At 39.5% G+C, this 13,545-nt stretch overlaps 1 protein-coding gene across 2 annotated transcripts in view; it reads right to left on the bottom strand.

Moving 5' to 3' along the window:
• Positions 1-5,999: 5,999 nt before the first annotated feature.
• The window catches only part of LOC126392399 (sialoadhesin-like), a 10,902-nt gene continuing 3,356 nt past the window's right edge, over positions 6,000-13,545 (bottom strand). Inside the window, exons 1-10 of one of the 2 annotated variants that reach the window (XM_050047778.1) lie at positions 12,009-12,074; positions 11,312-11,381; positions 10,739-11,101; positions 9,218-9,508; positions 8,611-8,862; positions 8,245-8,505; positions 8,030-8,123; positions 6,561-6,653; positions 6,376-6,448; positions 6,000-6,295 (exon numbers count right to left, since the gene is read on the bottom strand). In XM_050047778.1, coding sequence (XP_049903735.1) covers positions 6,260-6,295; positions 6,376-6,448; positions 6,561-6,653; positions 8,030-8,123; positions 8,245-8,505; positions 8,611-8,862; positions 9,218-9,508; positions 10,739-11,101; positions 11,312-11,360 — 1,512 coding nt within the window. In that variant the 5' untranslated portion in view covers positions 11,361-11,381; positions 12,009-12,074 and the 3' untranslated portion in view covers positions 6,000-6,259. Of the gene's footprint in view, positions 6,296-6,375; positions 6,449-6,560; positions 6,654-8,029; positions 8,124-8,244; positions 8,506-8,610; positions 8,863-9,217; positions 9,509-10,738; positions 11,102-11,311; positions 11,382-12,008; positions 12,075-13,545 lie in introns of those variants that run through there. The other variant, XM_050047779.1, reaches the window with a different exon arrangement.

Genomic DNA, 13,545 nt, shown 5'->3' with positions numbered 1-13,545 from the left:
ATACCAGCAGACAGCGCTAGTCTGTATTCGTCATTAAAAAAGGGAAAGCGGAAGACCGACAGGATGGATTCAAGACGCTAGTTAGCCAGTTAGCACATTAATAACACAACCCGATGCTGAAAGAACAAATTACATTTACTGTGTTCCACTGAACAACACAAACAATTACAAAATATTTATGTTAAACAACTAAATGGTTAAAAAATAATCTTACCTAATATAATGATCTCATCTCCTCATGACATTAACTGTTTTTTTTTGCGTCAACATGCTGAACCAGCTTAAACAAAAAAGCTGACAAGGGCCGACTCGTGCCAGTGGTGCAGGACACACCACAAAAACTAGGGCGACAGACGTTCACCAACGGCCAGACATTGACCAATGGCTCTCGGCTTGGTGTTTCAGGGCTCTTACACGACATTCAATAACGCAGAATTTTTTCATCAAATTGATTTCTTTTGTTCAGTTCACAGACTTACGAGAATGGCACTGCAGTATTACATTAAAAGCTATTTAAATCCATAACATACCACTTCTTCTTTATGAGGTTTGACCTCATTTGACTGCTCATCACATGACCCTTCAAAATGTGCCTAAACAGCAAAGCTGTGAAATTTAGGAATAGCTTTTTCCCCAGTTTTTATTTCTTCAAAAGGAAATGTGGTTATGGTTGTATTTCCCTTTAAAAAAATCCCAGACTGTTAAAAATATATCTTGTAAATCATTCCTCCTCCTATATAAGTTTTGTCTCTTACAGACTGGATGGCCTTTAGATGGTCTTTAAACACAACGGCCCTTTGTTGATTCATCTTTTTCATTTAACTCTCGTCTGTGCATTACTGGAACTCAGTGTTGTGTATTTCTCTCTGTCATCATTTGTTGGTGAAAAAGAAGTTAAACAGAAGTTAAACAGGTGACAAACAACACGAAAGTAACCACATATTGCAACAAAATCTGTCTCCTAGACTTCTGCTATAGCTGTTGAAGCGTTGTCTGACATTATGTGCTCAATAAAGCTAGAGTATAAAGATGACATCCAAAGACAGGCACAACTCTCACAAGCACTGTAAGCAAAAGTGTATTCAAACAGCCATTAAAAGGATTCAGAGATGAGTGAACTATTGCTATGTGTGCAAAATTACAACAGAAATGCAGTTTCACGTGTTTTTCCTCGCCTTTTTCACACTTTAAATTTCTCTTCCTCATCAGTGATGAAGCTCGGGCTTTGGTTTCCTTCTCTGTTGTTACATGGTGAGTCTTAAACTAAAATACCATTGCATAAAATACTTCATGCTACATGTAATGATAAATTAATGTTTATTCTTGTTTTCAGTGATGATGTCCAGTCTTCTCGTGGTTATTCCCTGCACCTACACTTACCCAGAGCTCACTATCTCTAGGTGTCATTGTCTGGGTTGGTCCAATGAGTCGTCAGCTGATTCACAATCAGCCAACATCATCTCACTGCTCCTTTTTGTAAATATAGTTCTTTCTTGCTGCTGTCATGCAAGCCCTCCACCTCCCCATCGCCACCTAGTCTTTACTGATTCATCAACCTCATCTGCCTCAGCAGCCTCAGCAGTCAGCGGCCACCACCACCACCAGTGTCTGGACTCCATGGGGGGATTTATCCTGCTGCCACTCAGGTGTCCCTCTATCACAAAATATCTCCCTCTGGTGTCCAAAGCGCCAGAGATTTCTGTTAAATCTTAACCAGCACAAATCATCTGTTAATCTGTACACTCATATTCCGAATTAAGTACTTTATTCTTCTGTCTCTCCTCATTGAAAGGCGCGATTCTGCAAATGCACCATGATGCTGGATGGTGTCGGGACGACGCATGTTGGCCCTTTCTACTTCAGAATCGAGTTGCTGCAATACAAAAGCTCCTCCTACAAAAAAATGCAGTGGCCACTGAAGTTATGCGTCTGTGTTTTAGATGTCAAAATATCATTTTTGAGGCAAAATCATTGTATTATGAGTTATGTTGGGATTATATTTGAACTCTGTCTGTGGAGGTGAATGATAAAGTAACAGTCTCCTGCCAATAAATCCCCCTCAGTTATCCTGAAATCATCACCCGCAGATTAAAGAGGCTGAATGCGTGGATGTGGGAAACAGAGTCAACCCTGACCTCTACCTCTCAACAGATCGGCTTCAACAAGCCTTTGAACTGCACAGTGTGGTACAGAGGAAGGAAGTGGGCGGTGAGCTCCACGATTCTCTGAATATGACGTGAGCGCATGTGCATGACCTGAACATCACCTTTCACTCTGCATGGTGAACGAGTTCATGTGTCAAGACGCTTCATATCTGCAAAAAATGCCGAGGAGGTTAACGAAACACTTCAAGAATCGCTGATGCAGGTTTATGAATGGATTTCTGAAAAAAAGTTGAATATCTCAAAACCAAAGGATAGGTTTGATATTTGGCTCCAGGCATGCTTTAAGGGCACGTCAAGAGCTGTGCATCTCTTTGCATGGTGTGGCTATTGAGCAGGTTAAAGAGGCCAAATTTTGGGGTGTCACACTTGAGGGAACACTTTCATGGTCAGCTCACATTAATAACGTGGTTGCCAAAATGAGTAGAGGCATTTCAGTTATCAGGAAGTGTGCTTACTTTTTAACACAGATGACAGTTAAACAAGTCATACAGTCTTTAGTCTCATCACACCTGGACTACTGTTCAGCAATCTGGGCTGGTGACTCAAAACAAGACCTTAATAAAATTCAGCTTGTTCAAAACAAAGCTGCTATGAGGAACAGCGTGGATGAGGGTGGAGGACAGACTGGCATACAGCCTGATTCAGTAGACAAGAAACATCTGTGCCTTAAGAAAACCTACAGACCTATATTCACAGCTAACACACACTGTTGATAGACACCATCATGAAACCAGACATGCTTGCATGAGAAGCTTTACGCTACGCTTACCGGAGACCAGTGCATTAAAGAAAACTGCAATGTATGGAGCCATGTCGATTTGGAATAAACTACCACTGTACTTCACCCAGCTTACTAGTAGGATTACTTTTAAAAAGAAACTAAGAACGACGATTATCAAAACAGAAGTCTGTTTTACCAGCATATGATGTAATGTTTGTGAAGGCTATGTGTATTTGTGGCGCTCATTTGGGAGATGCCTCAGTGTACAACCACATATGCAGTTACGTAAACTATGAGCCTGGGTTATGGGCTCTGTTGGTTTGCTTTTGTGATCTACTGATGTGATGACACTGTAAATGTAAGATAACTACTTGTTATCTCACTTGTTTGGGTTTTATTTAAATTTGTCGATGTTGTAAATTGTCTACGATTTAACATTTTGTCTTGTTTTCTGTTGTTTTCAACAGGAAGAGTTGTCATTACTGCGGTAACAACTAATGGGGATCCTGAATAAAGTATAAAGAATAAAGACAATCAATTTCTGGTGTGTGTAAGACTTCAGTCAATATGATTCATTGTGTCTGATTAACATTAAATACAATTTCAATGTAAAAACAAAAGAGTAAGATGGGAAAAGATGTCGGTCCTCAAGAGCATGCATGGTGCACATTTGTTATTCATATGTTTTTTCAACTGTTTACAATTGTTCATAGAATTAAATATTTAAAAGTTATTTAAATATAAACTATATTAAATATTAAGGCACCTATGAGATTGAACTTCCCAAGGAGTTCAAGATAACAAATGAACAATATCTGATTCCTTCAACATCTCTACATTCTAAAGAAAATTGCAGGTTTCTCTTATTACAAATATTTTCTTAATATGATGATTTTTTATGCTAATGAATGCTAAATTAGCTGTTAGCACGCAAGTTTCATTCTGTTTGTGTTGTTAAATCATTTTCACACAGCAATATAAGTCAGAGCGCATAAAAACGGCAGGTGCAGGGGAAAGATTACCTACAATGAACTATATGCTACAGAAATTCAACGATAATCACATTTTTATCAATATTACAAAGGTGTTTGGGCTGTTATCCGAGGAATTCTCTATCTACCAAAGTGAATTTGGGTTTACAGTTCATTTTCATTTGAGGTCTGAGGCTTGTACCAATGTGGAAGGATACTGGTGTTTATAATGTGTGATCACTTCAGCTAAGATGGTGACCAGCTTCCCCTTTGACTTCCTGTCAAGTTATCATTAACACACTTTCAAGCCACACAAGGGTTTTTCCACACTGACCTGGGCATGCACAAATTATTCTCACTTTGTCAGTAGTTTTAGTTGATTAATGAGTGAAAACAGTCAGCCAGGCTGCATGTATTTACACGTAAGTACACATAAGTGAGGACCATCCTTTTAAAATTCTGTTTGTGTCCCGTCCACTTTCAAAAATGTAATACACTACAGCAGGGCTATTCAAGTACAAATTCAATTGGGCCGGATTTTGAAACCAGAAAATGTCGATGCGCCAGACATTTTCAGCAACGAGCAACCTGTTGAAAACTTTTTTTAGCTTTTGGTAATGACGCATTTTTAACAAATGCAAACTGAATTAGTAGAAATAGCAATATGTGTTGTGTCACATTCAGAATAAAAACATTATATGTATTTAGTCACATATCAAACTGCAGAAACAGAATAAAAAAGAGCACCATGGCCTCTTTACTGTTGACTGACTTTACTTTGCCGTCTGTGTGTGTGTGTGTGTGTGTGTGTGTGTGTGTGTGTGTGTGTGTGTGTGCCGAGAACAGGAGAGAGAGGCTGCAGCGTGATGATAAATGAAACCATAACTTTAAAAAGTACTGATGAAAGAACTGGTAACATCAGAGCCTATTAATACTATGGTCTTTATAAATGTTGCCACGGCCCGCTTAATTCCGGGTGTCAGTTCCCACCTGTAGCTGGGCTATGAATAGGTCTGCACTACAGTTTGGTCAGCCGTCAGATTCTGTGTGAATATCTGAGGAGTAGCATATTATAGTTAGTACTATTCTGACAAACTTCTGAATGATGATGATCATTTAGCATAAATTCCCAGAACAACATTCAACCCTGGCCATTTTCCTCTCTCCGCTGCTACCCTGAATGTCTGTGCCTGACCTTTTCCGCTCCACCCAGGAACACTGTAGTGGGAGGAAAATTAGGACTAATTACCCAGGGCCCCAGTGGCTCTTGAAAAGCCTGGAATGAAAAGTTAGATTTTGTTTGCAATTTTTTTTTTTTTTAAGTAATTTGTGTTGTAAATTAAATAAAATTGGCTCAATAAATCAGTTAAAGACTGAACTTTCTATTTAAATAATAGCGTAAGCTCTCTGAGGCCACTTTCAAACATTAAGTGAGCAAAACGGTTTAGTCCACCCCTGCACTTGGATTCATCTCTAAACGCAGCTGGAGCTGAGTGGGTGACACCTTATAGATAGAACAGATAGATAAGCTTTGTTGTCTGTCCCAACAGACTTCTTAAAGGCCTGTTAAAACAGCAACTGATAAAAGCAGGTTAAAGTGCAGAGTCTATTTTAGATTGTTCAGGGTGGTTATTGCAGAGGGAATGAAGGATTTCTTGTAGATGTTTTCCAAGCCAGTGGGACTTTGTAGCGTCTGCCTGATGCCAGTAACTGGAAGGAGTGCTGCGGGGGGTGAGAGGGGCCCTCAGTGATCAGGGTGGCTTTCCCGATCACTGCGCGGTGACACAGTTGACATAGAGGAGCTGCTTATGCACAGACATAAGCAGCTCCTCTACATCCCTAGCTACACCTTTTTATTGGTTAGTATCTTTATCAGCTATGGCATTAAAAGTATCCTTCCCAAAATGCAAGTGCTCGTACATGTTCAGTGCATATGTTCAGTACATAAATAGGTCAACACGTGCACTGAATTTTACAGTTTCCCTTATTCAGCAGGAAGTCAGCATTTCAAAACTGTTCTTATCTGTCACCCTGATAAAGCAATTGTTCCTGCTAAAGAGGAAATTCAATGGGTGTTACTTGATGACGACTAATAAAGCAAGAATTATCAAACATATTTGCAAGAAAAGATTACTGTTTAATATTGATTTGTCACAACACATAAGTTGCTGTTGATGAGATGAACAGTAAGGCAAAAGTTCTAGATGAGAAAAAATAACATGAACAACTTTAAAAAAAAATATATATATATATATATATGAATTACAGCAGACAGAAAAATAAGGCATATGTCATATATACAGAAATAGCATATCAATACTGTTTTTACAACTTTTTTGACCCACATCAGCTGGACATCACAAAGAGGGGCTGCAGCTGTTCCTCCTCCGAGTTGACTGACCTTACACGTTGGCGTATATTGCATCATCCCAGTCAGTCTGTAAAGAAAACAAGATTAACTCGCTCTCTTCTCTCATGCATGGAAACAAGGAATGAATTACAAAAATAATTAGCATACCTCCATGTTGCCATAAACATGATCATTGCCATAAAGTTCAGAGCAGTGCACATCATCATAGCTCCTCTCTTTTCTGAGGACAGAACGCAGAAAACCAACATGTTTTTTTACATATTTACCACACACAGGACAATACAAGGTTTGACACTGATATTTTGGTTTATACTGAGGTGAGTGACCCAAACCTTTTTGTTGCAGCATACTGAGGGAGCGCCAAATCTTTGTCTGCCTTCACGGAGCTCATGTGAGGTGTTGCTGCGACCTCAGATCTCCCCCTGCTGGCAGAATAATGGTTTTTAATTTATGAACCTGGAAAAAAATCTATTGATACTTTTCACCACCACTGAACACAGGCTGTCATGCCCTGTAAGGATTTGCATCTGCACCATCTGCTCCACTCAAATACCTCTACATCACTGGTTCCTAATGTGGGGGTCCTGACCCTTACAGGGGTTGCCAAAGTTTCACACAGGGCGCAAGGCCTTCTTGATTTTAATGGGTGTAAGAAAACGTAAAAATAAATGAACAGCAGGCCTATGTGGTGGGGTGCTACTTTAATGCAGTGTGTTTCAGGAGGCAGGTTATCTTTTGTAGGTTTATCTGCTGCTTTGTTTTGCCGTTTTATACTTATTGTGCTGTTATTCAACCAACTGGGTTGTTTAATTGTGTTTGCAATTCTATTTGTACAAGTTCTTTTCTTTCAGTTAAGCCGAGTGCCTCCTTAAGGCATGTGAGTAAAAGCACCAGGACACAAGTGTAGATTGCACCATTTTGCTGTGACTATTGCTGCGATGCACCTGAGGTGAATAGGTGGTGGCACCCCGGGGCACTCCTCAGTGTAGTCTGCCTCTCCACGAATGGCCTCTGCTCACTTCCCATAATTTCATTTAGTCTAATTTTGTGTTGGACTGGATGTAGTATCTAATTGTGGTGTCAGATTTTGGATAATAACTATTTCAAGCCACTTGTAATAAACAGTAATTTGATTCCCCCTTACTGGTATTTGTATTTATTGGACTATTACTGATTTTTTTTCTTTTCTCCAAGCAGCTCCAGTCCCTGTTTATTTGCACATTTTTGCTAAAGTCAGTAAAACGTTTGGTTTATTCTGACTTCAGGAAAAGTATGCACTGAAAACAACCAAAGAGCGAATAGAACAATGGTCAAGAAAAAAAAGAGGAAATCAAAAAAGAAGCCTTTTAAGTATGTGTGGTTGTTAAGAAATGTAAAATCAGGAAAACTCATCTCTGACAATATTCACAGAAAATAATCTGCTCAAAATTCATCTTAGTTGCTTATTTTACATAAACTTCCTGCAGGCAGGAATTTGGTTTAATTGCACCGTTTATCTTTTGTTCTGTACTGTTACTGTTACGCATTGAATATGTTATAAAATACCCATAAAATATGTCACTTAGTCAGGGGTCATCAGTTTGCCCAATGATAGAACAGGGTGTCCTGAAGGAAATGGGTTGGGGACCACTGCTCTTCTCTACACGCATGACTTAAATGTATATATTTCTTTCTGATGTATGTTTGCAACTGTAAAAATGTCTTATCGCACTCAGATTTCAAAGCTATACTTCAAAAACACAATTCAAAAGAGAAACAATGGTTTTGTGCTTTAAATGAAACATTTCTGACACCAACTTACCATTTCTGAACAACTTTCATCGTTATCAAAAGCATCACCAAAATCCCACCAGCTACAGCGGCGATGATGATGATGTAAAGATTCTGCATCTTACCTGTCCAAACAGAAACCACGTAGTGTTATCTTTTAGAATTTCTCAATACAAAAATTCATGCCTTCAGTCGTCAGGTGTTTGTCACGCACTCTAGAAATTCTAAAAGAAAAAACATCCTTACTGTTAACAGGTAGAGAGAGTGTGAGGGTGGCATTGCCCTGCATGTTGTTTGCCAGACAGTAGACAACCTCAGAGGATCCCAACTCTGCCTGCAGAGTCCCGATGGTAAGGGAGCCGTGTTTCTCCACCCTGGTGCTCGGCAGGACTTTGTCAGAAAGCAAAAAATGAACCATGCTGGGAGGCTTGGACTCTGCAATGCACACACACTTTACCATGTCTGCCTCTGAGGAGCAAGAGGAGGCCGCCCTGATCTCCGGGGCATCTGTAAGCACAAGATATGCAGTTATGACTTAGCCATGCTGCTATTATAAATGTTTATATAGAAAATCTTTTCTTTATTGTTACATTTCTTTGATTGCTTGCTTACACAACACATTGAGCTGCACAGGGCTCGATTTGCTTCGTCCGACTGTATTGACAGCAGTACAGTACAGGGCTCCTGTGTGTCTGGTGACATTTGACAGCATGTAGACGCTTCCTTGATGCAGCTGAGCACCAGTTTCATTGTGCCACAGATAGCCGCTGGCAGGAGGGTGGGCATCACAGGAGCATTTCAGCCGCACAGCTTCCCCCTCCTTTACATCGGTCTTGTGCTCAACCTTCACGTTCACTGGAGCGTCTGCATCGAAACATACAGTTCATGAGACCATGGTGGTGCAGATGACAGAATTTACTGTCCCTCATGCAGCCAGCTCATCCGAGATAAATGACAGTAGGAAACCGTGCAATGCTCTTTTTCCAGTGCAGATGAATACATGATGACTGTAAATTCCCTGACAGTGACTAAGAAGCTACTATATTTTAATGTATGTGTGTTGGTAAGAGCTTCCACGTTTGGTAAAAAAAAAAACCTAAACACAGTATATGTAACATATGACACTAAACTGTTGGTCTGTCTTTTCATCTTTATTCTTTTTATTGGTGCTTTCTTGCACCAGGTTGTTCTAATTCTTTAAATTGCCAGATACACTTACGTTTGACTTTGAGGACCTTGGATGTTTTGTGGTGCTGCCCTCCCTTGTATGTTACCGTGCACTCTAAGGGCTTGTTGTGATCGGCGCTGGTAGGGTGAAAGGTCAGAGTAGACGTTGCTTTCCACTGGCCGGCATCCAGCTGCTGTGGTTGGAAATGTTCTTGTCCAGGGTGACTCCAGGTGAAGACAGGAGGAGAGGTGGGGCAGGAGTGCGATACGGAGCAGGACGCAGTCACAATTTTACCCTCCACTGCCTCCTCTTTCACAGAGAAACTGATGGGCTTTGGTTCAGCTGTAAACCACAGATATGTTACATTTGTACATTTTACATATATTAAATATCAGTGTTTCTAAACTGACGTCATTCTGATTAAATGTATATGAGCTGACTTTGTCATCGGGAGGTGAAGGGGAGGGTGGAGGGCATGACTCTTAGATGAGAGGTGGCTACCAAACTGCAGACCACTGTTTGAGACCGTCAAACAAAACAGGTGTTTTAAGTGAGACATCAGCAGCACCGGCGATAGTGGGTGTTTTAGGTCAACACATGGTCTTATACTAACCATAACCAAGTGGTTTTTGTGCCTAAACATAACCAGACGTTAACCGCAGCAATGTTGCAATGAATCATTTCACCGTATCAGCTAAACAGGAACTTATGATAACATATGTGTGGTTTGCAGAAAGGTACAATGCCAGCATTTATTCTTCTGGTTGGTCTTTTCAGACTCAAAATTACTTTTTGAAAAGTAATAAGATGATCAAAATACAAAACAGGAACTGACTACGAAGATATGTTGCAGAGGACTGTAGGGTAAAGGATAGAAAGAAAAATATTTCCTGTTTTTATTCAGGTGGCATCGATGCATGTGCTGTTGTGTTGTTGCATTGTTATTTTTTTTAACTTCATCTCATCTATTACCTCCCCGATAAAATCATGCTCACATCACATTCATGGGTTTTTAGTCTGATTTCAAGTTTTAGATAAACATGTTGACTGAACTGCTTCAGGCACAGGATTTAACATGCAGGATATCTCAAGATGGCATTGGCCTCAATGTCAAACATCTGTGTAGAGAAATGAAACTGGGTGTCCACTGTGTTGTGATCAAAGTTATTTAAAGCGAGGGGAGGTCAACCAGTCACAGTAACACAGATAAGGAACTGGGAATCGGACAGTTCTTGACAACTGAAACTTAAATCACCATTGTTACCAACTCTGTTGTACTTTCAGAGTACTTTGTTGAAGTGACAAATTCATCATTTAAATACAAGACAACTGATATAAACTATTGAGGTTAACACCGCTCGTATCACAGTAAAGTGTTCTTTAGAGTCTCGGCCCTTTGTACAAATATAATATAAGATCTGAAGTAGAAAACATCAAGTCAATAACATGAGGAAAGTAATCACTGATTTTCTTGACTCCATGTTCACCAGCTACAACACTGGAATTAAAAAGAATTATGGGAAAATGCTGGCATTAACTATATCATCAAAGAAAGTTGTTCACGTTACTTACTCTTTATTGCAATGGAGACTGGCTTCTCCCTGTAGGAATACTTTTCATAGTCTCCTAATTCGATCCTGAAATAAAAAGGCCCTTGGTCACTTTGTTGAAGGGGATCAATCTTCAGCGAACAGCCCTTCTTTCTGACGTCTCCCAGCAGCCGTGTCCGATTCCGATACTGCTGCATCATTTTTGACTCGTTTGGGTGATAAATGAGCTGATGTGCCTCATCAGTCCACATCCCAGTGAATCCAGTGATCTGCCTGTCTGCATTTGGGTAGTCAAATGAGCAGGGAATCTCCACACAGGATCCAAGGAGGCCTTCAACTGAGGACGGCACCGTGGCTGACCAAGACGAGGCTTCAGTTTGAGTAACTGTGGTAAAATGCAGAGGAATATGTGACTAAATGAAAGACAGACGAAGTAGAGGCGAGAAAGATGCATAAAATAAAACACAAATTCAGCTAAAGATAAAATTCTTGGACTGAGCAAAAACAAAACAACACAACAAAAAGACAAACATCTGCCTGATTAGTTGTACTTCTTGTGAGCAGAAAAGATTAAAGAGGAGAGAATGCACCATACCTTTGCAGCAAAAGCACACAAAAAACAGAGCCCATGTCAAAGCGTCCATCTCGTCCCCTCAGGTTCAGACCTGCAAATGAAGTGACAGATATTTTCAGTCAGGTCAGGTGCCACTGTCATTTCCCTCTGGTGAGAGATGACTTGTCTAGTTTCCATTCCACTTTTAATACAGCACGCATACACTGCACTACACACAAAAACTGACTTTTATCCCATCAGACCCATATTGGGGAAGTCCATTGTATTAATCATGGCTAATCTTTTTTTAAGCATGTCTTGTGCTCTAAACTCTACTCACCTAAGCCATATATTTTTCAAGTTTTAACCACTTTTAATAAGAGGTCTAAGTGTCTAATTGGCTCTTATTTTTTTTCCATTTTGTTTTCAATCCTATTTCTGTTGTGCATCTGAGACCAGAGCCCTCGGCTTTATCACTAGGTGTGCCATTCTGGTGCTCTCACTTCCTTCTTTGGATATTTGATTTATTTTGGTAATCATAACTTCTCCAATTTTATTTTCGTAAGATACGTTTCCCTCCTCGTGAGGCCAGGACTCTTTAAGCTCATCGTTACTGACAATCCCCGTAACCTGGCCCTTTAATAATTAATTTGATATTGGGCATAATAATTATAATACTACTACTAATAATAAACCTTCACAGAGTTTGCATCTCTCATAGCCTTGGGTAGAGAATCACATTTTGGTGGTTGAACAAAGTTGAGCTGCCGATGTTCTTCTTTGTGTGATAGTTTGCATCTTAAAAGGCAGCAGGGGATCCAAGAGGCTGTGAGGGATTGTAAAACAACAAAGAATTAGTAATGTAGGCAGGTCCCAAACCACTGAGAGCGAGTGCAGGTTGGCTAAAACTGCGGTGATATGCTCCCTCTTTCTTGGTTTGGATAAAAGCATGGCAACAGTGAGTTCAGAAATAACTGTAGTTTATCAATAGATTGGTTTGGAAGAGAGCATTATGGTAGTTAGAGCTTGAAATAAATGCATGAACAAGTTTGTAGCCCCACTGACTTGGTGTGAGTAGGGTTGGTTGTCACACTTTTTACTCTTGTGTGAATGCTCGTCATCAAAATATCTGTCAATGGTCATTTCTACATTAAAGGAAAGCTTAAGGTCTTTGTTTGAACATATTATCCCTTTAATGTTTGTAACTTATTGTAACAACAGGTTTTAATCATCAGAGACACCAACCCCATCGTGGGTCAGTTGTCCCTAAAGTTATCAATGTGATCTCAGGAAAAAAAAAAAAAAGTGTAACTTTTTTTAAGATAAAAACACCAAATAAGTTTTGAAATGAATCCCACCTCTATAATCACTCAATTTCCCTTGTGTTTAAACCATGAGCTTGAACCTGGTGATTGTTTGTTTGAATTATTCTCTGTTATGAGAAGTAAAATAATGAAATTTAGAGCTCTGAAAAAATGTAGCCTTTATTAAAAGCATTGTTTCATAACAGTTCATACGGAATATAACATTAAATGAAACAGTAAGATTAGATGAGATTAATCTCCATCACAATATGACCAGGAACTTTTGTTAAAATGTCAAACAGCCTAGGTTGAAGTACGTAACAGTTCAGATACAACACTGTTTTCTATTGAGGAACTAAAGCAACACTGTCTCTCTCTAGCCCTTTTTAAATATAGTGGGGCGGCATAGCTCAATATATCACAACAATCGTTCATTTTGTGATGAAAGCACAAAATTTGGTACATGTGTTGGTGGATATATTTCAAACAAATCTGGATATTGGGGCATCGCAAAAACGCACCCTAGTTGCCGTAGCAACCATTTATTCAATAAAATTAATCAAAAATATTTAAATTATTCATTACAATATTTTAAAAATGTAAATATGTATTAAATTAAGAAAAATACAGTTAGACACACTCACAGTTCACATTAAATTAAGAACAAGCGCAAATTCGCAATAGCTGCGACCTCATAGATGCATGGATCCACACAACATGCATACACACAACCTCAAGAAAAGCAAAATTTTCATTTTGAAATGCTTAGTATAGCGCCACCTATGAATGAATCCTGGTCATTTTTTCTGGCATAGTTACTCATGGTCTCTACTTGCAGTATGCAAATTTCAAACATTTTTGGTCAAGTACTTTTTGAATTATTCAAGACCAACCGACCGACCAACCAACCAACCAAAAATGGCTGCCAGTGGTTACTGGCATGGAATGGTTTGGCTATCCTATAGGTGCTGT

Source organism: Epinephelus moara, chromosome 6 (genome assembly GCF_006386435.1).
Source record: "Epinephelus moara isolate mb chromosome 6, YSFRI_EMoa_1.0, whole genome shotgun sequence".
Classification (NCBI taxonomy): domain Eukaryota; kingdom Metazoa; phylum Chordata; class Actinopteri; order Perciformes; family Serranidae; genus Epinephelus; species Epinephelus moara.
The sequence above is the reverse complement of the archived record's forward strand: the minus strand, read 5'-3'. Positions and strand labels throughout refer to the sequence as shown.